Source organism: Erythranthe guttata, chromosome 3 (genome assembly GCF_056151865.1).
Source record: "Erythranthe guttata isolate IM_541 chromosome 3, IM_541, whole genome shotgun sequence".
NCBI lineage: Eukaryota > Viridiplantae > Streptophyta > Magnoliopsida > Lamiales > Phrymaceae > Erythranthe > Erythranthe guttata.
Window position 1 is genome coordinate 7,862,385 of NC_142535.1, and position 24,620 is coordinate 7,887,004.

General features: G+C 37.0%; 1 protein-coding gene and 2 long non-coding RNA genes across 3 annotated transcripts; all 3 read right to left on the bottom strand.

The window, feature by feature from the left end:
* Positions 1–6,435: 6,435 nt before the first annotated feature.
* Positions 6,436–8,670, bottom strand: LOC148771691 (uncharacterized). The gene is made up of 2 exons (XR_016030512.1): positions 8,420–8,670; positions 6,436–6,614 (listed from the first exon to the last, which is right to left on the bottom strand). It is a non-coding gene; the product is annotated as an uncharacterized LOC148771691 (long non-coding RNA).
* Positions 8,671–12,942: 4,272 nt separating this feature from the next.
* LOC148771692 (uncharacterized) lies at positions 12,943–13,404 on the bottom strand. The gene has a single exon (XM_088815178.1). It carries the CDS (start codon positions 13,402–13,404, stop codon positions 12,943–12,945), a length of 462 nt encoding a protein of 153 aa, XP_088671304.1.
* A 688-nt stretch (positions 13,405–14,092) lies between these two features.
* Positions 14,093–16,500, bottom strand: LOC148771693 (uncharacterized). The gene is made up of 2 exons (XR_016030513.1): positions 16,125–16,500; positions 14,093–14,318 (listed from the first exon to the last, which is right to left on the bottom strand). It is a non-coding gene; the product is annotated as an uncharacterized LOC148771693 (long non-coding RNA).
* Between the last annotated feature and the right edge of the window lie 8,120 nt (positions 16,501–24,620).

Below are 24,620 nucleotides of genomic sequence, written 5' to 3' on the forward strand. Positions count from 1 at the left end.
GCATGTGCTTCAATATTGCCGGAAGGATTGTGAGTTGACTTGGGGCGAACACCCTTCTTTTCTTTGTGCGGAGGAGGTTGAGTGTACTTCTTCTGCTTCTTCGACTAAAACTGAATCCAGCTTTTGACAGAGACATTGGAGGACAGATCTTTAGAGCGCTTCCGAAGTAAGTGGTAGGCATGGAATAGATATCGGCAGGAACGGTGAGAATATCGAACACACTTTGCATCAGAACCAATGAGTTCTTGAGAGGCAGGGACAACTTCATCGTAAAGGAGCCCGGTTAACGGTAGCCAGGAGAGGGTGTGCAAATCCCATAACGAGATAGACATTTCTCCAGGAGACGTCAAGAGGGTATTTGTAGTTGGACACCATGCCTCGAAGAACGCCTTCATAACTTCGGAATTGTAGTTGTACGTGAAGAGGGAAGCGTGTACAGGATCATAGATCTTCACGGACATTAGCTTGTGCTGGCAACGACTGAGAACGTCTTCGGTCCATTCCCAGTACCCTTTGAAGAATTGAAAGCCGCCAGAAAGCTTAAGAGTATCTCCCCACTTGACTTTTCACTTCACGATGTTGCCTCCCAAAGTCGGCAGAAGGCTTGGACCGCTTGATTCTTCCGAAAGCGAAGATATGTCTGGTTTATGATTTGATGCTCGCAAACTATACACATACTCGTACTTATTATGAGGGTGCTCGTGGGACCAAACGGACATGCGATTTGGAGTCGTGAGACGTGGCCATTGCTTTGCGTAAGAACCAATAAGGGGGGCATAAATCGTCAAGATGGTGCCTTTGTCATTCGGTTGGTAACGATCGTCAAGAATTACCAATTGCTCGTCACCAAAAGAGGAGAAAGATTGCTTGAAACAAACCATCGGAAAATGTATCAAAATAGTTCAAAGAAAGAGCGATTAGTTCCACATGCAAAAAAGAAAAAAAAAAAAAGAGCGCGGGGGCAAGGAACCGTGCTAAAATCGAATATTCTACCAATTTCTGTACCGAATCTTTCGAGTTGCGAAACTTGAATGAATGAGGAAAAGAGGGTTTAGTTTCGATGAGTGGAACTAATCTGGAATCGAGCAAAAAAAAACTAAAAAAAAAAAAGTAAGAGCGGTTCTCATTGTCAAATTATCAAAACACTTGGTGGACACGCTTAAGAAAACAGATCATGCAGAAATTTGATAAAACAAGCTTACCCGAAATTCAGCAGAACGACCAAAAAAAAAAAAAGGAAGAATTGGATTCGATATTGCCGAAAATTCTTCTACTTCTTCTACAGAAGACTTGACGACCAAATATTGATGAATGAAAGATTGCGTAGGGGGTCCTTTTATAAGCATGGGTGGGTGAAAACCAATTAATACTAGGATTAGAAGCAACCAATCAAAAAGGAGTTACAAATTGAATAGGAGAAGGACTCTCGGTGGATTTGAATATAAATATGCTATTTGAAGTTTTTGGGAAGTAAAATTGTATCTTATTCTTTTCTAGTCATGATGACAAACCCCATTAAAATTATATTAATTCCTTAAGTGGGCCCTACAAGAAACTTGTGTACGTTTGGTTTACAATTCTAGTCCGCATCCTACTGGACTTCAACCAATTATCGGGCCGAATTGATCAAATGACAGTTGCGCTCAAAATTATATATATTCTCAGGAGTACATGCCCAAGAACAGACACGTGAGGGGTAATTAAATCTTAAAAGGCAAAAATATATTTACGAATCGACTCGATATATTCGTGACTTATTCACTTCAAGACGCATCATTTGTAAAGAAGTCTCGAGGGCGCAATTGAAGACAAAAGAAATTTCATGGCTAAATTTAACTCTATGGGCATCGATGATATGTGCCATGTAAAGTGACGTACAAGTCTTATCAATTATATATTTTTCTATTTAATTTTAGGCATTTAATTAAATTAATTCCTAATTTAATTGATAATATATATATATATATATATATATATATATATATATATATATATATATATATATATATATATATATATATATATATATATATATATATATCAATTATATGTTTTCTATTTTAATATTAGGAATTTTGTGAAATAAATTCATAATTTAAATAGATAATTGATTTTTAGATATATATTGACAATAGGATTATTTCTTTTCTCCCAAGTTAAAAGAGATAAAGATCAATTAATTATTGGCCAATAAAATTATTTCTTCTCTTCCAAGTTATAAGAGATAAATATCAATTTAAATCGGGCCAATCAAATCGCGCCACATCATCAGTAAGGCCCATAAAGGACTCTTATTCTACCACTATAAATAGGGATCCTCCCTTCACAAAAAAACACAACTGAAGGAGCATAAACCGTAGGAGCAAAATTCTCTCTACAATTCAAGAAGCAAGGAAGAAGAATTCGTAGGAGGTAAGATTCTCTCTCTACATTCAAAGTGTTCTTCGTCAAATTCGAGGTGTTCTTGAGCAAATTCAAGGCATTCTTCATCAAATCCAGCGTTCGATCCGATAACGGTGCCAAACCTTCGGATTAACGTTAATCAATTCAAGATCATTGGAAGATTGAAGGGACAAATCCATCAAGCATTTCAAGATCTTCAAGTCAAATTTAGTCAAAGTTCAACGTTCAATCCGAGATTCTTGTCGCAAGAACCTTGGAAAACGTCATTCAAATCCAAAATCAAATCCGGAGAAGATCAAGTCAACGACCCGACTCCGAAAATTCAAGTTCGATCCGACATTGAAGTCGGAAGACCCTTGCAAAACGTTATTCAAATCCAAAATCAAATCCGGAGAAGATCAAGTCAACGACCCGACTCCGAAAATTCAAGTCAACTATATATTGTTCTAGAGAGAAGAATCAGAGGATTAAAATAGAGATTGTAACCCGCAATTTATTTATTTTAATTCAATAAAATTATCTTTGTTCAATTTTTCTTGTTTGTTTATATCGCAAATAAGAATTTGTTCTTACAGTCGGCAATGCTTTAGTGAATAAATATGCCAAGTTGTTGCATGAATGTATCCGATGAATGTCAATATCACCATTCTTTTGTAGCCGGTGAGTGTAGAAGAACTTGGGTGATATATGTGTTGGGAATCAGGCACGTGTACGCAGCGGAAAACAAAAATTTTATATGAAAAACAAGTTTAATCATATAAACACGTATTCGATAATAGCAATTAATTGCGTACCTTAATGCTTCCAGCGTAAATTAAAATAAACATTTACATACCTTAATGCTTCCAGCGAAATTAATTTACAACATACATATTATTAATTAGATAATTAAATCACGTAGCATGCTCGCAGTAAATCCCGAATTCATACATCAAAATTTTTACGAAATCATTCAAATAAATCCATTCTGCATGTATATACGTTTAATTTAATCTAATTAAATTAAAACCTAATTAAAACGGATCTGAAAATTACCTCTCGAAGCGTGAGGCGAGTTCTCGGATAGAAGCTAACTGCCACGGAAATAAATTCGTGCAGTCCGGAGCAGCGGCGGCGCGTGATGGTGCGTGCAACGGCGGTTCGGCAAATCAACTCCTTTGTCTTCCTCCTCGCGGATTTCACCTAGTATACCGAATTCAACTGATACGTGGAACTAGACACAAAAAAATCATAATAAAATGGAAGACTAAAACAAAATGATAGAACTACCGAATAGTATCGGCGCGTGGGAGCCGATTCCGGCGATAGGGCGACGACGATAGTGGTGGATGGTTGATGGCAGTGGACGTGAGGAGTGAGCGGCTAGGGTTTTTTTCCTTGTGTGTTGTGCAAGACCTATAAATCTTATATTTATAGTGTCTTGTATAGAAGCCCTAACGGGCTTAAGTTGGTCCGGGCCCAACATCTTAAGTACATTAGTCTTTCTTCGCTCGTTTCTCACAACTCAATGATTGGAAAATGATAAAAATTATATTTTCGGAATCATTGAAACGTCATCGTCATTACAAATGCCAATTCTCGATTTCCAATTTCTAAAACTGGAAACCCTAATTTAGTGGACCTTTTAAATTTGAAAACTTCCCAATTTAGAAAGTTAACTAAGATGTTTGTCTAGTTCTTTCCATTTCTTATTCTCATTAATAATTTCAAATTAAAAATGTTAGACTCAACCATATTAACTTTCAATTATGCGAAGATTAAACATTTTTATCTTTGACCGTTTATTCAAAGAACTCGAGTGCATGAGCATTGAGACCCTCGATGGTTCAGGTGTAAGCTAGCCGTGGGTCCACAACTCTTTTGGGTTTAAACTCGTCGCTAGAGTTACAATTAAGATTAAGCTCGTTTCAACCTAATCACCCAACGAATCAAGATTGATGTCTAGCAACTACGCGTCATCATTCCCTAGATACAAGTGAAATTCCTGCAACAACCGTGTGATATAGTTAACGTAGAGTACGATCCCTTCGATTCATATGTCACGATTGAACTAGAGATATTGGTTCATCGAGACCTCCTTAGTAGTTCATTAACTGTGCGATCATTCTAAGTGTTGCAATCAGTACGTGCATGACTTAGAGAATCGAATTCCCTAATCATAACTTAGTCAGCTCTGGCCAGAGACTTAAACATTACAAACTATGAGAACACACATGACATCCGATACTATTCTAGCGATCGAATCCCCGACTACAATGCACAGACCTCCCACTAGATTTCGGACTGCACGAACACAGGCCCTTGGGGCGGTCCTCGGTGGAACTCATGGACAGGTCACGATACAGCTGGTCCTCTAGTGAAGTCACGGTGATGTCTAGGTCTTAAGGACTAATGGTGTACAACTATACCATAGAGATCTCTACTCGATTATTGAGAACAACTTAGAGATAGGATTAGGGAGTTTAGTGAACTCGTCAACTTATGAGCACCCACTTATGCATGCCGATATCACAATACCGTTTACTGATGAGATGCAGTACACATACACTAAGTGCAAGTCTCTTAATGGGAAAGGTCGATATCCTCATTGGTGGCGTAACCCTTCGACTAGGAACACGGTTTAACAGTTATAATACTTAAGTAAATATCTCACGATCCTAAAAGATCAATTACAAGTAATTGTAATAACTGTAAAGACTATATCTATGTTTGAACAAGGGACAAAGATATAGAATGCCAAAGTGTTTTATCATTAATACGAAAAAGGATTACTTATTACACGGATAAACTGAAAGACTATAGCCACAAGTTGTCTTGTTGGTCACCTACTTTAACAATATGTTTTGTTCTATCACCTTTAATGTTGCCATTTCTGATCTACAATCGGCATTATCCTCGTAAAGTATTGTTGGTGTATCTCGACTTGAATTCAACCCACAGTTTTCTCGAATATGTTGAATCATTGATCTCAACCATATACACTCATGACTGGTTTCATGCAATGCCAAAATTTCTGTGTGATTTGAAGAAGTAGCTGCCAATGACTATTTCACTTAACGCTATGAAATTGCAGCACCACCACAAGTTAAAACTCAACCACTATGAGATCTCCCTTTATGTTGATATAGCCAGCATCTGCATAACCCACTACTTGGGTTCTGAATTTTTTGAGTAAAACAAGCCCATAACAGTTGTTCCACGAAGATAGCGTAATACATGTTTAATGCCATTCCAATGCCTTTTAGTTGGTGTAGATCTATATCTTGCTAATAAGTTGACCGAGAAAGCAGGTCTAGTGTTATTGGAAAGATACATTAGTGCTCCAAAGGCACTAAGATAAGGTACTTCTGAACCAAGTAATTCTTTATTCTCTTCTCGTGGGGGGAAATGAAATTTTTTTATATCCAATGATTGAACAACCATAGGACTACTCAAAGGATGAGATTTATCGATGTAAAATTAATTTAGAATCTTTTATGTATATGTTGATTGATGGAAGAAGATTCCATTAGACAAATGCTCGATCTGCAGGCCGAGAAAAAAAATTGTCCTCATGAGATTTTCATCTCAAATTGTTTCATCAAATAGTTTGGGGTCATTGTGAGCTCTTCAAGAATTCCCACAATATTTAGATCCTCTACGTAAACCGAAATAATATCGAATTCACTATTTGTAGCACCCCCCTTCTAGATGGGCGATAAATCGAACCGGTTTATCGAAATATTCATTAAACTAGCGGAAGCAAAGGATCACGTTGTATTTTTTTAAAACTTTGAAGTGGGACAAAATGCAATTATTAAAACTTTGCATTTTTCGAAAAACTTTTCTTTAGGTTACTATAGCCGAATAAAGGTTTTATTCGGAAACAAGTTTCGAGGGGAGGTTTTTCGTTCGAGTGCTACAGTATTACTATCGGTTTTGGTTCGAGAAGAAATCAGAGTTAAAAAGGTTATTTTGGTGAATAATTCGGAAATCACTAATGGAGGCATGAAAATAGCAAATTACGGAATCTACTATATTAAGTACGATCTATATAGATAACGAGTTTAAAAGGAACGAAAAGAAAGTATTTAGGTTTAACATTACATCACCAAAAGAAAATAACCAAAAGACTTTAGCATCGTTCATAGGTCCTCGTACGATTTCCAACAAAATCCCGGGCAAGACCTCGATCCGCTACTCGACCCATCCCGGTTGAGGACTACTACTACCTGCAATTAAAAGACATCTATATGAGCTATAAAGCTCAGTAAGAAATCCGAGTAATATCGAACTTTGAAAATACGTTATACATAATATATAATATTATATATCCATTCTTACCCACGTTCCGTACAACAACACAAGACAATCGGTCAAATCACGTAACTCACGAAAACACATCATTCACACAAAATCACGTACTTATGCAAAATGACTAAAATGCCCTTTTTGTAACAATCATGAAAAACACACTTTTCGTTTTTATCGGATCCGTGAAAGATTAATTTATGTACCTGAGTAATAAACCTGTTACGAGCCCGTTTTCACTAAGTGGGGATCAAACCACTACACACATCATCCTAGTTGGATACCGGCCCACTATATCCGAGTTGTTTATTACCCGATATACCATTAATCTTTCAATTTAAAAACCTTTTAATGCAACTTTTCGAAATCATGCTTATGACCCACACATAACATCACAAATATCAATCAAGTGCCACAAAGTCACACAAATATCACAATTTACCACATATTTCTAATTTGGGCAAAAATCCCCAAATTCACACACATAACACACAATCACACACGGCACACAACACATGCACATTCAGAACAAACACACTCACACATATTCAGCACACACCCATGCAACCAACACATTAAACATCACCATTTAATATCAAACCATGCTTGTAAAGCAAGCACCCTTTTTTTACCTTTCATTTAATGAACTTATTACCACTTCTAGGTAATAATCCATTTCAATAAATTCTCACAACAAGTAATCCACAACTAGCAGCAATTAAAAGTACAAAATATCAAATCTCATCACTCATAATTATTAAATCAAAGACATAAGCATAAAAGCACAAAACATAATAAATGACATGCAAATGTCCTAATTTCGAAATAATAGCAAACTAATTCCAAAACTTCCCAAATTAAATCCTAGAACTCCTAACTGATCCAACTTCTAATTTCGGAAATTATTTTAAGTTTTCACAAAGTTTCGAATTTTCTTGAAATAAAAAAAAACTAGAAATTTCCCTTTTTCTTTTAAAAATCAAAAATTCTAATATAACCTTAATTACTTCGAAATCTCTGTAAATAAAACTTTTTCCCCATTTAATACTCACTGGAAAACAGATCCAAACATTTAAAATGAGAGATGTTTCGGAAATTGCAGTTTTGACCCTAAAGTTTCAAGATTTACACATGCAACCATACTAAAAGTTCAAAATCCACTTTTTCATGAAAAACCCCTAACAATCTGAAATTTTACTTTATTAGATGCAGAAAATGAAGTTGAAAAGTCACTTTATGCAGAAATTTCGAAAATTACATATTTTACCCCAAAAATCCTTAGATCTACACATGCAAGACCACTAGAGGTTGAAAAATCACTTTTTCTTGCAACACTTCCTTAAATCCGAAAATTTTGTTTAATAAATGCTGGAAAACAGTTTTGAAAACACATTTAGGATTGACTCCTCAAAAATTACAGATTTGGCCCAAAACTTTTGAAGATCTACACATGCAACCCCATAAAAGTTAAAATTTCGTTTTTCTTGAAAACCCCTTTTTGAAATCTGAAATTTTTAATGATTTTGGCCAATAGAAGTTGTATCTACCCACTACCAACATAGATGATGCATGCAAGAACAAGAATTTAACAAGAAACACTTCTTTTCCATTGTCCCCCCAAAAGCCCTAAATTTTCGAAATCACTCCCAATCTTTTAGAAAATTTTGAAAACCATTTTAATACTATTGATGCCATTTAATTGCAGCAAGAAATCGGAATTTCTTACCTTAAAAACAAAGAAAGAAAGCAACCGAAGGAAGAGAGGCTTTCAAGCACCGAAATCCAACCAAGCTACTATGATTGTGGAAGAGATTGAGTGGGTTTTCAAATGAGATGTATATTTCTTTGATGAGTGGTGATCTAGGCTGCTCCATGGCCGTGGTTAAATAGGGGAACTTTCAAGTGATTTTTCATTTTCTTTGAAAAACAAGAGATGAGGTGGAAGAAGGAGAAGAATGGAGGTGGTGATGTTGCTACGGTGGAGAAAAATGGAGAAGACAAGTAAGGGGTTGAGGTGTTGGAAGAAGAGAGATGAAGGGTGTCTTTTGGGTTACTTTGAGTGTGGGTTTAGAGAAATGATTAGGGGGTGCCAAGTGTAAAGGCATGCATGCTTATTACTAATTATTTTATTTAAAAGTAAACACAACTTGCACAAATACCACACACACACACAATCCAGACACACACACACATTTCGGACATATATATACTCAAATATGTGTATGATGCATGTAATAGTAGGTATAGGTGTATGTCTATATGCATGCACAAAATGTACATATGTATGCATGTATGTACATATAAATATATAAAAATATGATTCACATAATTCACCAAATTTCGAACATATCAAAAATAATTTACCAAATAAATAAGATATGCAACTATTCACATAAGTCACGTAATTCACGAAATTTCAATTTACGAAAATTTAAATCATATAAATCACACATATAATAACGCACGTAATTATTCACGTAAGTCACATAATTAAATCCACGTAATGCATATAATTAGTATCATGTAATAATATTACCTAAAGGTTCTCGAGTTAGAAATATTAGTCTCGGGTTCTAGGGTTTTCGGGTTTTGGAAAGGTGGGGCGTTACAATCCCCCCCCCCCCCCCCCCTTAAAGAAATTTTGTCCCCAAAATTGTTACCTGAACAACTCGGGGAAATTTTCGCGCATTTCTTCTTCTCGTTCCCACGTGGCTTCTTCGGGTGTATGGTTTTGCCAAAGGATTTTAACGAATTTAAGGTCTCGGTTTCGAAGTGTTTTGGTTTTGAAATCAAGTATTTGAGACGGTTTCTCTTCGTAAGAAAGGTTGGGGTTTAGGTCGATCGGCTCGGTTTTCAATACGTGGTCTGGACTGCGAATGTACTTCCGAAGCATTGACACGTGGAAAACATTGTGAAAGTTGGAATAATTGGGTGGTAAGGCTAGTCGGTAGGCGCCGGTACCAACTTTGTCGAGAATTTCGAATGGGCCAATAAATCGCGGTGCTAATTTTCCCTTTTTCCCGAATCGCAAAATTCCTTTGAAAGGCGCCACTTTCAAGAATACGGAGTCTCCGACTTCGAATTCGAGATCTCTCCTTCGAGTGTTGGCATAGCTTTGTTGCCGATCTTGGGCGATTTGCACTTTCTCCCGAATATTTTTGATGATATCGACGGTTTGTTGAACTATGTCGGGGCCAATAAATTTTCTTTCGCCAATCTCGTCCCAATGGAGCGGGGACCTACACTTGCGGCCATAAAGGGCTTCGTAGGGTGCCATTCCAATTGATGAATGAAAGCTATTGTTGTACGCGAATTCGATTAGTGGGAGGCGGGATTCCCAATTTCCTCCAAAGTCGAGAATGCACGCGCGGAGAAGATCTTCTAGGGTTTTGATAGTTCGTTCGGATTGGCCATCGGTTTGGGGGTGATAGGCGGTGCTGAAGTTTAATCGCGTTCCGAGAGTTTCGTGTAAACTTTTCCAGAATTTTGACGTGAATCGAGAGTCTCGGTCGGAAATAATTGAGACGGGGACACCGTGGAGTCGGACTATTTCTCGGACGTATAGTTCGGTCAGCTTTTCTAAACTGAAGGTCATTCGGACCGGAAGAAAGTGAGCCGTTTTGGTCAGTCGGTCAATGATCACCCAAATGGCGTCGGATCCCCTCTGGGTCTTCGGGAATCCTTGCACGAAGTCCATTGTAATCGCTTCCCATTTCCATTCGGGGATTAGGTTTGATTGAAGTAGACCTCCGGGCCTTTGATGTTCCGCTTTGACTTGTTGGCACACTAGGCATTCGGCGACGAATCGGGCCACGTCTCTCTTCATTCCAGGCCACCAGTAGAGCTTCTTGAGATCTTGGTACATCTTGGTTTCTCCAGGATGGCAAGTGTACGTGGTTTGGTGAGCTTCGGCCAAGATCAGTCGGCGGACGTTTGGATCGTTGGGAACGTAAATGCGATTTTGGAATCGGACGAGACCTTCTTCGGAAATTCGGAAGTTTGGGTTGGATTCGAGGTTATCACGAATTTTGAGAATTTGCGGATCGTTCTGTTGGGGTGATTTGATTGATTCTCCCAAAGTGGGTTGGACTATGAGAGCGTTGATCGATTTGCGGCTAAGTGCGTCGGCGACTACATTTGCTTTGCCGGGGTGATAGAGTATCTCGCAGCCGTAGTCTTTGACTAGTTCGAGCCATCTCCGTTGCCTCATGTTCAGGTCCTTTTGAGTGAAGAAATACCTCAGACTCTATTGATCGGTGTAGATGGTACACTTTTCACCATAGAGATAGTGTCGCCAAATCTTGAGTGCGAAAACGACGGCGGCTAATTCGAGATCGTGCGTTGGATAATTTCGTTCGTACTCCTTGAGTTGTCGTGAGGCGTAGGCAATGACTTTCCCATTTTGCATGAGCACGGCGCCTAATCCTGATTTCGAGGCATCACTGTAGACTATGAATTCTCCGACTTTCTCTGGTAGTGCGAGAATTGGTGCCGATGTGAGTCGAGCTTTTAATTCGGTGAAACTGGCGTCGCATTCGGGTGTCCACAGGTACTTGACGTCTTTTCGAGTCAATCGGGTGAGTGGAGAGGCAAGCTTCGAGAAATCCTTCACGAATTTGCGGTAGTAGCCGGCTAGTCCAAGGAAACTTCGGATTTCCTTTGCGTTCTTCGGAATTGACCAATTTGACCCTTGTTCTGAAACAATGTGACCAAGGAAAGCCACACTCGAAAGCCAGAACTCGCATTTGCTGAACTTGGCGTATAGTTGATGCGATCGGAGAGTTTGGAGTACGGTGCGAAGGTGAGACATATGATCTTCTTGCGTTTTGGAGTATATGAGATCGTCGATGAAGACGATTACAAACTGGTCCAAGTATTGGTGAAAGACTCGGTTCATTAGGTCCATGAAAGCCGCGGGTGCGTTGGTTAGACCGAAGGGCATGACAACGAATTCATAATGGCCATATCGGGTTCTGAAAGCTGTTTTCGGGATATCGGATTCTTTGATTTTGAGTTGGTGGTAACCGGATCGGAGATCAATTTTAGAGAAGACCGATGAGCCTTGGAGTTGGTCGAAAAGATCATCGATTCGAGGAAGAGGGTATTTATTCTTGATCGTGATTTTGTTGAGCTCACGGTAATCGATGCAAAGACGAAGGGATTCGTCTTTCTTTTTGACAAAGAGAACAGGTGCGCCCCACGGGGAGTGGCTGGGTCGAACATAACCTTTGTCGAGCAATTCTTGGATTTGGTCCTTCAGCTCCTTCAATTCCATCGGGGCCATACGGTACGGGGCTTTGGAAATTGGCGCAGCTCCGGGAATAAGATTGATTTCGAACTCGATTTCTCGATCAGGTGGAAGTCCGGGAATGTCGTCGGGAAATACATCGGGAAATTCTTGGACAGCTCGAATGTCGGATATTTGGGTTTTGGGATCGGACTCGGATTTCAGAATATCCACTAAGTAGCCGGAATGACCCTTGTGAATGAGTTTGACTGCTTTGATCGCGGATATGATTGGAATCGAGGTTTTGGGTTGACTTCCGAATTTTAGGGTTTCGCCGTTCGGAAGGGGAAAAATAACAGTTTTTGAGGCACAATCAACTTGGGCTTTGAATTTGGTTAACCAATCCATGCCTAGTATAACTTTGAAGTTTTGGATCGGTAGGATGATTAAATCGAAATTCATGGGTTTGGTGTGAACTCGGATTGGACAATTGATTATGGCTAGATTGGAGCACATTTCTTCGCCAGAGGGAATGAGAATTCGGTATTCGTAATTTAATCGACTCGGGTTGAGATTTAAGTGCGCAATTATGTCTTTCGATATAAAGGAATGTGTAGAGCCGGAATCGATTAGAGCATATATGGGTTCTTCGAGGATAAATATGATACCTGCTATCATGGACGGATCTTGCTCGATTTGTTCTTGGGTCATGGCGAATACTCGACCGGGGACGTTCGGTGGAGGTTTCGGACAGTCTTTTACCATGTGTCCGGGCTGATGGCATCGGAAGCAACTTCTCGTTCCTTGTATGCATTCTCCGGAGTGACTTTTTCCACACTTTGGGCAGGTTGGCCTTGGCGGCGGTGGCGGTGGTCTAGTCGGTGGGCGGAGGGGCTATGTTCCCTTTCCTCGGAATGGGCGGTTGCCGAAGTTGTTCTTTTTCCACGGGCGTTGGAAATTTGGTGTTGCTCGGCGTTTGTTTTGAATTTCTCCCTCGTCTTGGGCAGCCATGAGCGCTTTGTCTACGAGTTGGCGGAAAGTCGAGGCGTCGGACATACGAATGTCTCTACGGATTTCGGGTTGGAGGCCGCGGATAAAATGATTCTTCTTTTCTTCGGCGTCTCGAGCGATGAATGGGGCGGGGCGTAAAGGCAGCCACGTTCGAAACGGCGGATGTACTCGATCATTGGTAAGTCGCCTTGGCGGAGTTCGAGAAATTCTTTGAGTTTGTGGGCTCGCACATCTTTCGAGAAATATTTTTCGAAGAATTGGACTTTGAAATCGGCCCATGGCAGAGTTTTGAGGTTCGTTCCTTCTTTGATTCCTTCCCACCAGTGACGAGCTTCGTTGCGGAGTAGGAATATGGCACAATGTACGCGGTCGCGGTCGGTCATTTGCATGTAGTCGTATATGACTTCGAGAGATTTGATCCACTCTTCGGCTATGGTGGGATCGGTTCCACCGTGGAATTCGGATGGGTTCATTCGGAGGAATCATTCGTATATAGCTTGAGGCGCGTTATTTTGGGGCGTGGCTTGGTTACGTTGGAGGAGTTGTTCGATTTGACGTTGGTGGTTTTGGGCTTGTTCACGGATTAAGTTAGAGAAATTATCGATAGTTTGATTGTGGTCTTGTGGTGCATCGGAAGGAGTGCTCGGGTTTCCTCGAGTTATACGTCTCGCCATTATTTCTATATTAATTCACAACTAATAAATAAAGCAAGTAAAACACATAAAGAAAATAATGCACATACTTTACCGGATGGTCCGAGCTTAGCGTCTCGAGTAGTCTTTAAGCCCGTGAAGTTCGTACGAGTATCTATGAACCATGCTCTGATACCACTCTCTGTAGCACCCCCCTTTATATCGGGCGATAAATCGAACCTGTTTATCGAATATTCATCTAACTAGCGGAAAGCAAAGGATCACTTTGTAATTTTTTTAAAACTTTGGAATGGGGCAAAAATGCAATTATTAAAACTTTGCATTTTTCGAAGAAAAACTTTTCTTAGGTTATTTTAGCCGAATGAAGGTTTCGTTTGGAAATAAGTTTCGAGAGGATTTTTCATTCGAGTGCTACAGTATTACTATCGGTTTCGGTTCGAGAAGAGATCAGAGTTTAGAAAGGTTAATTTGGTGAATAAATCGGAATTCACTAATGGAGGCGTGAAAATAGCAAATTACGAAACTTACTATATTATAATAGGAGTTAAGTACGATTCATACCGGAAAATGAGTTCAAAAGGTACGAAAAGAAATTGTTATAGTTTAATATTACATCACCAAAAGAAAACCCAAATTATACGGCATCGTTCATAGGTCCTCGTACAACTTCCACAAAACCCCGGGCAAGACCTCGATCCGCTACTCGGCCCATCCCGGTTGAGGACTACTACTACCTGCAATTAAAAGACATCTATATGAGCTATAAAGCTCAGTAAGAAATCCGAGTAATATCGAACTTTGAAAATACGTTATACATAATATATAATATTATATAGCCATTCTTACCCACGTTCCGTACAACAACACAAGACAATCGGTAAAATCACACAACTCACGAAACACATCATTCACACAAAATCACGTATTTATGCAAATGACTAAAATGCCCTCTTTGTAAAAATCATGAAAAACACACTTTTCGTTTTTATCGAATCCGTGAAAGATTAATTTTTGTACCTGAGTAATAAACCTGTTACGAGCCCGTTTTCACTAAGTGGGGATCAAACCACTACACACATCATCCTAGTTGGATACCGGCCCACTATATCCGAGTTGTTTATTACCCGATATTCCATTAATCTTTCAATTTAAAAACCTTTTAATGCAACTTTTCGAAATCATGCTTATGACTCACACATAACATCACAAATATCAATCAAGTGCCACAAAGTCACACAAATATCACAATTTACCACATATTTATAATTTGGGCAAAAATCCCCAAATTCACACACATAACACACAACCACACACGGCACACAACACATGCACATTCAGAACAAACACACTCACACATATTCAGCACACACCCATGCAACCAACACATTAAACATCACCATTTAATATCAAACCATGCTTGTAAAGCAAGCACCCCTTTTTTACCTTTCATTTAATGAACTTATTACCACTTCTAGGTAATAATCCATTTCAATAAATTCTCACAACAAGTAATCCACAACCAGCAGCAATTAAAAGTACAAAATATCAAATCTCATCACTCATAATTATTAAATCAAAGACATAAGCATAAAAGCACAAAACATAATAAATGACATGCAAATGTCATAATTTCGAAGTAATAGCAAACTAATTCCAAAAATTCCCAAATTAAATCCTAGGACTCCTAACTGATCCAACTTCTAATTTCGGAAATTATTTTAAGTTTTCACAAAGTTTCGAATTTGCTTGAAATAAAAAAAAAAAACTAGAAATTTCCCTTTTTCTCTTAAAAATAAAAAATTCTAATATAACCTTAATTACTTTGAAATATTTGTAAATAAAACTTTTTCCCCATTTAATACTCACTGGAAAACAGATCCAAACTTTAAAAATGAGAGATTTTTCAGAAATTGCAGTTTTGACCCCAAAAGTTTCAAGATTTACACATGCAACCATACTAAAAGTTCAAAATCCATTTTTTCATGAAAAACCCCTAACAATCTGAAATTTTACTTTATTAGGTGCAGAAAACGAAGTTGAAAAGTTACTTTATGCAGAAATTCCGAAAATTACATATTCTACCCCAAAATCTCTAGATCTACACATGCAAGACCACTAGAAGTTCAAAAATCTCTTTTTCTTACAAAAATTCATTAAAACCGAAATTTTTGTTCAATAAATTCTGGAAAAACAGTTTTGAAAACACATTTAGGACTGACTTCTCAAAAATTACAGATTTGACCCAAAAATCTTTCGATTTACACATGCAACCCCATAAAAGTTCAAAAATCTATTTTTCTTGAAACCCCTTCTTGAAATCTGAAATTTTTAATGCTTTTGGCCAATAAAAGTTGTATCCACCCACTACCAACATAGATGATGCATGCAAGAACAAGAAATCAACATTAAACACTTCTTTTCCATTTTTCCCCAAAAAGCCCTAAATTTTCGAAATCACTCCCAATCTTTTAGAAAATTTTGAAAACCATTTTAATACTATTGATGCCATTTAATTGCAACAAGAAATCGGAATTTGTTACCTTAAAAACGAAGAAAGAAAGCAACCAAAGGAAGAGAGGCTTTCAAGCACCGAAATCCAACCAAGCTACTATGATTGTGGAAGAGATTGAGTGGGTTTTCAAATGAGATGTATATTTCTTTGATGAGTGGTGATCTAGGCTGCTCCATGGCCGTGGTTAAATAGGGGAACTTTCAAGTGATTTTTCATTTTCTTTGAAAAACAAGAGATGAGGTGGAAGAAGGAGAAGAATGGAGGTGGTGATGTTGCTACGGTGGAGAAAAATGGAGAAGACAAGTAAGGGGTTGAGGTGTTGGAAGAAGAAAGATGAAGGGTGTCTTTTGGGTTACTTTGAGTGTGGGTTTAGAGAAATGATTAGGGGGTGCCAAGTGTAAAGGCATGCATGCTTATTACTAATTATTTTATTTAAAAGTAAACACAACTTGCACAAATACCACACACACACACAATCCGGACACACACACACATTTCGGACATATATATATATACTCAAATATGTGTATGCATGATGCATGTAATAGTAGGTATAGGTGTATGTCTATATGCATGCACAAAATGTACATATGTATGCATGTATGTACGTATAAATATATAAAAATATGATTCACATAATTCACCAAATTTCGAACATATAAAAATAATTTACCAAATAAATAAGATACGCAACTATTCACATAAGTCACGTAATTCACGAAATTCCTAGAATTTCAATTTACGAAAATACAAATCATATAAATCACACATATAATAACGCACGTAATTATTCACGTAAGTCACATAATTAAATCCACGTAATGTATATAATTAGTATCATGTAATAATATTACCTAAAGGTTCTCGAGTTAGAAATATTAGTCTCGGGTTTTAGGGTTTTCGGGTTTTGGAAAGGTGGGGTGTTACACTATTAGATCTTTTGATGAAAACATAAGGACAAACTGGATTATTTATATAACCTTTTTTTAACAATGTTTTCACTTAGACGGTTATACCACATTATTCCAGATTGTTTTAAACCGTACAAAGATCGTTGCAACTTAGTTGAGCATACTTCACAAGACGTTCGTTTAAATGCTTCAGGCATTTTAAATCCTTCAGGGGTTTTCATATAAATATCACTATCTAATGATCCATATAGATATGCAGTAAGAACATCCATAAGGTGCATCTCAAGCGTCCTTGTGACTACTAAACTGATCAAATATCTCAACGTGATTTCATCGATCACACGGATTATGTTTCATCATAATCAATATCGGGTCTTTGTGAGAAACCTTGTGCAAATAGTCGTGCTTTATATCTCACGATTGCATTTTTGTCATTTCGTTTTCGCACGAATATGCATTTGTATCCAACAGGTTTTACAACATCCAGTGTTTGGATTGCAGGTCCAAAATACTTTACGATTCTCTAGGGAATTTTAATGAGCTTGAATAGCATTTTCCCATTTTCGCCAATCATTTCTATGTCGACATTCTTCGACAGATTTTGGTTTGCGGTTCTCATTTGCAATATCAATTGCAACCCCATAGGAAAAAATATTATCAATAACAACTTTATTTCTATCTTAGCTTTTTCTGGTACTCAAATAGTTTAAAGAGATCTGTTCGGATATAATAAGGTCTTTCTCATGAGCCTCTTCAGGGACATCATCATGTACTTTAGACTGATCAGTCACATTTTTCATAGCGCGTTCTTGTTCACAAATAATATTCTCTTCTGGAGAATTTACTTCTATTACCCTTTTCCTTCTAGGGTTCTTATATTTTGCGCCAATAGGGCGCCCACGCTTCATGCGAGGTTTCATTATATCTTCATAATGTCCTTCAGGAACATCAACCCGTGATGGGGTGTTTATAGCGGGTATATGACATTTTGTTACCGTTTTCGTATCGATAAAAGCATCCGGAAATTGATTTGAAAAATTTTGCAAATAGATTATCCTTTTTACTTCTTTCTCACATTGAATTGTGCGTGGGTTAAGAGGAGACAAATACGTTCCATTCCATGTAATTTCACGCCGTTCAAGCTTAACGCGCAATCTTTCTCCCCTTAATGGCAGGAAAATTATCTCATCAAAATGGCAATCAACAAATCTTGAGTTAAACAAATCACCTGTCAGGGGTTCAATGTATCTAATTATAGACGTGGAATCAAAACCAACATAAATTCCAAGTCTTCTTTGTGTACCCATTTCTCTTGGAACATAAACATCACAACCAAATATTTTTAAGTGAGAAATGTATGGCTATTGGCCAAAAACAAGTTGCAACGGTGAATACTGTTGAAAGGAACTTGGTCTAATTCGGACCAATGAAGCAACATGTAATATTGCGTGTCCCCAAGCAAAAGTGGGTAAATTAGACCGTAAAAGCAAAGGTCTGGAAATAAATTGCAATCTCTTAATAAAGGACTCTGCAAGTCCATTTTGAGTATGTACTTGTGCAACTGAATGTTCAATATATTCCAATTGGCATGCATTAATCATTAAATGCTGGAGATGAAAATTAACCGGCATTATCAAGATGAATAGTCTAGGAAATTGAGGTCTTTAGTCTTATAATTTGAGCAAGAAGTCTAGCTATGCATCTAGATGATGCATCCAATGGAGCCATCAAATAGTGAAATGGTCCACAAAGTGATTCTATAGGTCCACAAATATCCCCTTGAATTTTTTGTAAAACAGTTTGGGTCTCGCTACTAATTTTCATTGGATATGGTCTTATAATCAATTTCTCTCGTGAGCTTGCAATGCACATACATTCATGGGGCAAAAGAATCTTCTGGTTCTTTTAAGTATGCCCATAAGAATTATTTATTTTTCGACGCATCATGGTCGATCCTGGTGATCAACTGGATTGTGTCAAAGAAAGAAAACTTTCGGATAATTGGACTTCTGGTTCATCACAGTATTTGTTTCAATTGCGCATTTGCGCTTATCGTCACATAATACAACCCTGATGAGAAAATTGAGAGTTTCTCTTTAACATGCTTCTAGCATGAAACATTGGTTGTAATCAATTAGTTTGGAATTACCAGAAATTGTACTAACATTTGCCTTTGCCAATTTCAAACTCGAGAAATATTTTTTATCACGAAGAATTGTGTGTGTTGCTCCATTATCAACCAAACAAATTTGTCCATCATTCAAGTTGCTCACGGCTTCATGATATTCCATTTTTCTGGGAATAAAATAAGTAATATAAGAAGATTGTTGTACAATAGCCTATTTTATCTAGCTATTTGGTTTGTGATTGTGAAAACACATAAGAAAATAATAAGAATAATAGAGAGAGAATGAGATAACACAAGTCAACAAGATCCATAGAGAGATAATTGTGGGTATAAATGTGGAGGGAGTTTTTCTCATTAATATAAGTATAAAACCACCGGAAGTTACAAGGAGGAGTTACAAATGGAATTTTCATGGAATTTATTTCCTACACACATCATGGGACTAAGATGTGCGAAGTTTACACTAGTGGGAGGTTGAGAAAACCCTCAAAGTGGTTAAGTTAGGAAACCCCATATTCTAGATTATTTACAATACTCCCACTTGGAGATTCTTATCAAACCATTAATGTGATTTTTGTGTTGCCTCGTTAAAACCTTCCGAGATAAAACCCAATGGGAAAAAACAACCTCGGTTAGGGAAAAGAGTACAATGCACAATCCTTCCAATCAACATATGTTGCCTCATTGAAACCTTGTCAAGTAACGAAAATTGCCTCGTTAAAACCTTTTCAAGTAACGGAAACCCTGTGGGAAAAATAAACCTCGCACAAAGGAAAAATAGTACAACAGGGCACCCAGTATCATTTGGATACTGAGTACCTACAGGGTACTCCCCCAAATATCTAGAAGGGAGCGAGCTCGTATAATCCACCCAAGACAATATCCTTAACATGGTTTTTCAAAGTGACTTTAGGCGAAGACTTGGTAAATAAGTTTGTGTAGTTATCTAAAATCATGTTTTGCTGGATCATTATTGTTTAAGCTCTTCTTGTTATTGATTGAAGAAAACCTCATAACTATGTTCTTGGATTTGTCACATTTAATGAAGCTCATCTTCATTTGCTCAATGCATGTTGCATTATAGTCAAATACAACATTCACGGGAATCCCGAACATGCCTAATCATGGCTTCAGGCCATGTGCATATTCATGCACTACCTCGTGAAGCAAAAACTTCGGCATGATTAGAATAAGTGACCACTAATTTACACTTTACAGCCACTGATTTTATCTCTTATATGCATTTATTAGTTTAATATTTTATTTATGTGATAATCGGTAAAATTTCATATAGAATGCATTAGTCCAAAATAATTTTGGACGAATTTAAATTGATCATATTAGTTAATGATTATATGTAGAGATTAATCATACTCATTTATTTTTCTAGAACTCATTATTAGGAGAATTTTAAATCAAATATTTGCTTAAATAAAAATAAAAAACTCCTCCTATTCATCCCTCAATTTTGACCATGGTACAACACAAGACCAAAAATTTCCTTGAGTACAACCCTCCTCTAGATTAGCCCATGTGTATTAAGATTTTCCTTTTTGAATTTCTTTTTGGATAGTTAAATAAAATTGCAAATAAGTCCCTCTAGATAATCCCTAAGTTTTCCTAAATTGCAAAAAGACCACTCCTTAATCATTAAGCATGCAAGTCCCTAACAACTCTATAAATAGATACCAAGCCTTCATGTGTTTTCTCATATTCTACACACATTCTAAAGATCAAAATATCTTTCTCTTCTTCCCCATTTCCTAAATTAGGAGTGTAGGAAAGCCCCAAAATCTCTCTTCCAAGAGTAAAAATCTTGGCAAAAGGAGTAAGTCTTCTTCCTCTTCTTCCTTTTCTTCATTTTTGAATATTTCAAGAAGTTAAGCTTCTTCTTCCTCTCTCTCTCTCTCAAATTTATTCTTCTCCTCCTTATAGAAAGGAAATAACACCCTTCCAAATTTCTAAGAAGATTAAGGTGAGAATTTTCGAATTCTTGCTACAAAAGCTTCAACACCAATAGTATTTTTCTTCTATTTATTTCTTGTTTATGTACTTGTGATGACCAAAAACTAAAGGAAGAAGAAAATAAAACTTTGTGTTTAATTTATGCTTTGATCATCCATACATGTAAGAATCTATGCTTTAAATGATATAATCTTGAAGAACTAAGAATAATATTGTAATTTTTATATATACTAGACCTGCGTGATCTGAAGGAAACTTTGATCCATGGTTTTCGTAAACCTGCGTGGTCGAAGAAAGCACTTGATCCATGGTTTATTTATAATCTATATGTGTTATATATAATAAGTATATGTTTCTATTTGTATATATATCGGCCTGCGTGGTTGGAAGTGTACTCTCTTCGGGTCGAGGAAGCTTGCAATCCATGAGTAATAAGATAATATACGAAGATAAAAACCGAGAACAAGATTAATAAAAAAGGAATTTTGTTTGATTGAATTTTTGATGGTTCGAATATTTTGGGAAGAAAATGAAATAAATGAAAATTTGGTGCTACTTGAAAGAAAACTCCAAGTGTCTTCAGAAATGGGGCTTGAACTCTAATTAATGAAACTTGGAGATAGTAATTATAAATAACAAAATTCTTTGAGATACTTTTGTTATGTGTGTAAAATATGTGATATATACATATTATAAATATATGCTTGTTTGCCTATGTGTATTTGGTATTTCCTCGGAAATTCTCATTGAGTCCAAAAGACTCATATAGGTGTTGATATGCTTGTAGGTACTTTCAATCCCGAGCACGAGTCGTAAAGTTGGAGTCGAGTTCGAGGATCGAGGGATGTGTTCATATGGAAGGTGTGTGGATCATGTGTGCTCTTAATCTAGCTATGTGGTTTCACTTATATTGTTTAATTTTATAGACTTTCGATACCGTCTTAGGTATCTATTATCGTACTCTTCCACCCTCGAGAGCTCTCATTAGCAAGAAAATTGCATTTAATAATAATTAGGATTATGATTTCCTCCTATGATGCCAAACTTCTATATAATGTTTATCGGGTAGTTTTATGTTGTGTTCTACCCTGTTGTTTGATAATGCGTATTAAATATACTTTCTGTTAAGAGTTTCATGTAATTTTATGGTGTCATAGGTCTTTCTGTCGCGGTCATTTTGGTAGGTCTTTTGCATCATTTGCATAAGTCATGAATTTATTACGAATTATTTTCCATAACTGTACACATGGAGAGTCATTTTAGGACATGCATCAATATGCGAAGTTTTTCTTACTTAAGTCAATCTATTTAAATTGAAATAGGTTCCTAACTCAATTTTCTGTTTTGGTATAAAATTTGATAGTGTTTAGAACTGTAGGGAATTTATAAACAAATTTCAAAGCTCCCTCCTCTGTTCTGGATTTTCAAGTAGTACAGTTGCATGTCTTTAATTATTTCTCTCAAATGGCATATGATTTTTAAAACAGTTTTAACGAAGTAACTTTCACCCATATGAGAGTATGTGGTTAAAAGTTCAAGGTAGTTTCATGAACGGTTTAAGAGAAATTAATTTTCTAAGTTGATCTACCTAATATGTCCGTAATTCCTAATCTTTACTCTTGATAATTTAATTAATCTAGTCATGCATGTTCCTTTTGTGATATTTGGTTAAGTGTATATGAAATGGTATTATGTGGACACTCTTCTTCTTATTTTAAAAGAAAAAATTATGCGTAACCTTGTATTTGTAGAAGGTGATTTTTAAAACGAGCATTCCGCACTCATTATTTTCTAAAAGTCTTCCGCTAGCATATTCTAAATCACTAAGTAAGTGTAATTAGAAAGTGGTGTCACATATTTTGAATACAAAACAATAGATTTTGGGAACAAGCGTTGTGTGGGTACGACTTCTGGCCAATGCCAATATAAATCACAAGCTTTGCATCATTCATTGATGCATACACCGTATGTGAGATGAGCTAAGTCTACCTAACAAATTTACCGAAAACGCTAAATCATATCGAGTACATGGAGTTAAGTATAATAATTCATATATTTCATTTAAATATGGCACTTCTGGTGCTAACACTTCCTCGTCCTCCTCCACGGGACGGAATGAATCATTGGACCTATTCACTGTCAAATCCCCATAGGTGTCACTCGGTAATTTCTCTTTATCCATAAAATATTCTGGATATAATTCGATTGACGGACAAAAATATAATTGACATGATAAATTTTAAGTTGGTTGACACAACAAATTAGTCTCATTTAGATCTTTGATCTTGAACTCAAATTTTCAACAATTGAGTTTTTCTTACTTGCCTTATTCACAAGTCCAAATCAAGTTGCATGTCCTTAACATAAATTGTAGTAATAGGAACAATCAAAACCAATTAGTGTTCACATATTCTCTTCCGAGCAATTATTCACTTAGGTGATTATCATATATTCTTGCAGAATATTTCAAGCCATAGTTAAAGTGAAAGTCTCCCCAGGAGATAAGAATCCATTGATCCCATTGCTCTCCCCTCTTCTAGTCAGGGAGGCAAAATTGGTTAAAAGGGATTGATGTCCTATCCATATTTTATCCTTCTAGGACACCTATCGTTGCATGCTTATTTGAGATCTCGTCACTTTTTTCAAACCAGAGAATGAGTGTGGCATTATTCGTCACACACGACTTCACGTTGTTCTTCAGGAACAGTGGTGTTGACATTCTTTGCATATTTAGTAGTCGTCCCACATGACTTCACGCCATTCTTCATGAACGTTAGTGTGGATGATCTACTAATCTATATATCAATTCTCTAACATAGGGGATCTTGATCAAACACAGTGGGGTCGTCTCACACGACTTCACACCATTATTTAGAAATGTTAGTATGGACGTTCTGTCCCCCCCCCCCCCCCCTAACGGCAGGAAGACAGTCTCATCAAAGTGACAGCCCGCAATTTGAGCGGGTAAAAGATCGTCTGTCTAAGGTTCTAAATTTAAGTTATAGATGGTGATACATAGTCCACATATCTATATTTTTGGATTACCTCTGAGAAAGGAATTGAATCATTACATGTATGTGCATATGCTGACATATAATCAAATTACTTGATTTCGAGCTATCGACTACTAATGCTTCTGGCATTCAAATTGTAGTTCTACACAAATGTGATGAAAATTCATCTAATTTTCCTAATGTACGCTTCTGGTTGTACACGTTAGAGGTGATGCACATAAATTTGATTTCTTTTCTTTAATGCTTTCAACATAATAACCATTAGCTCAAATATCTCTAAACTTCAACATCGTTCTACTGGAACGGGGAGGAAAAAGACATACTTTAATGGAAAAGTTGTGCCATGAGATAACATAATGTAGACATTACCACAAGCATCTATAAAAACTAATGTGCCTCATTTAGTTAACAAATAGGTCTTTGCTATTACTAGGCATGAAAGTAATAAAATACGACTTATCTCTAAGGATAGTATGTGTAGTCGCACAATCTGCCAGACATTTATC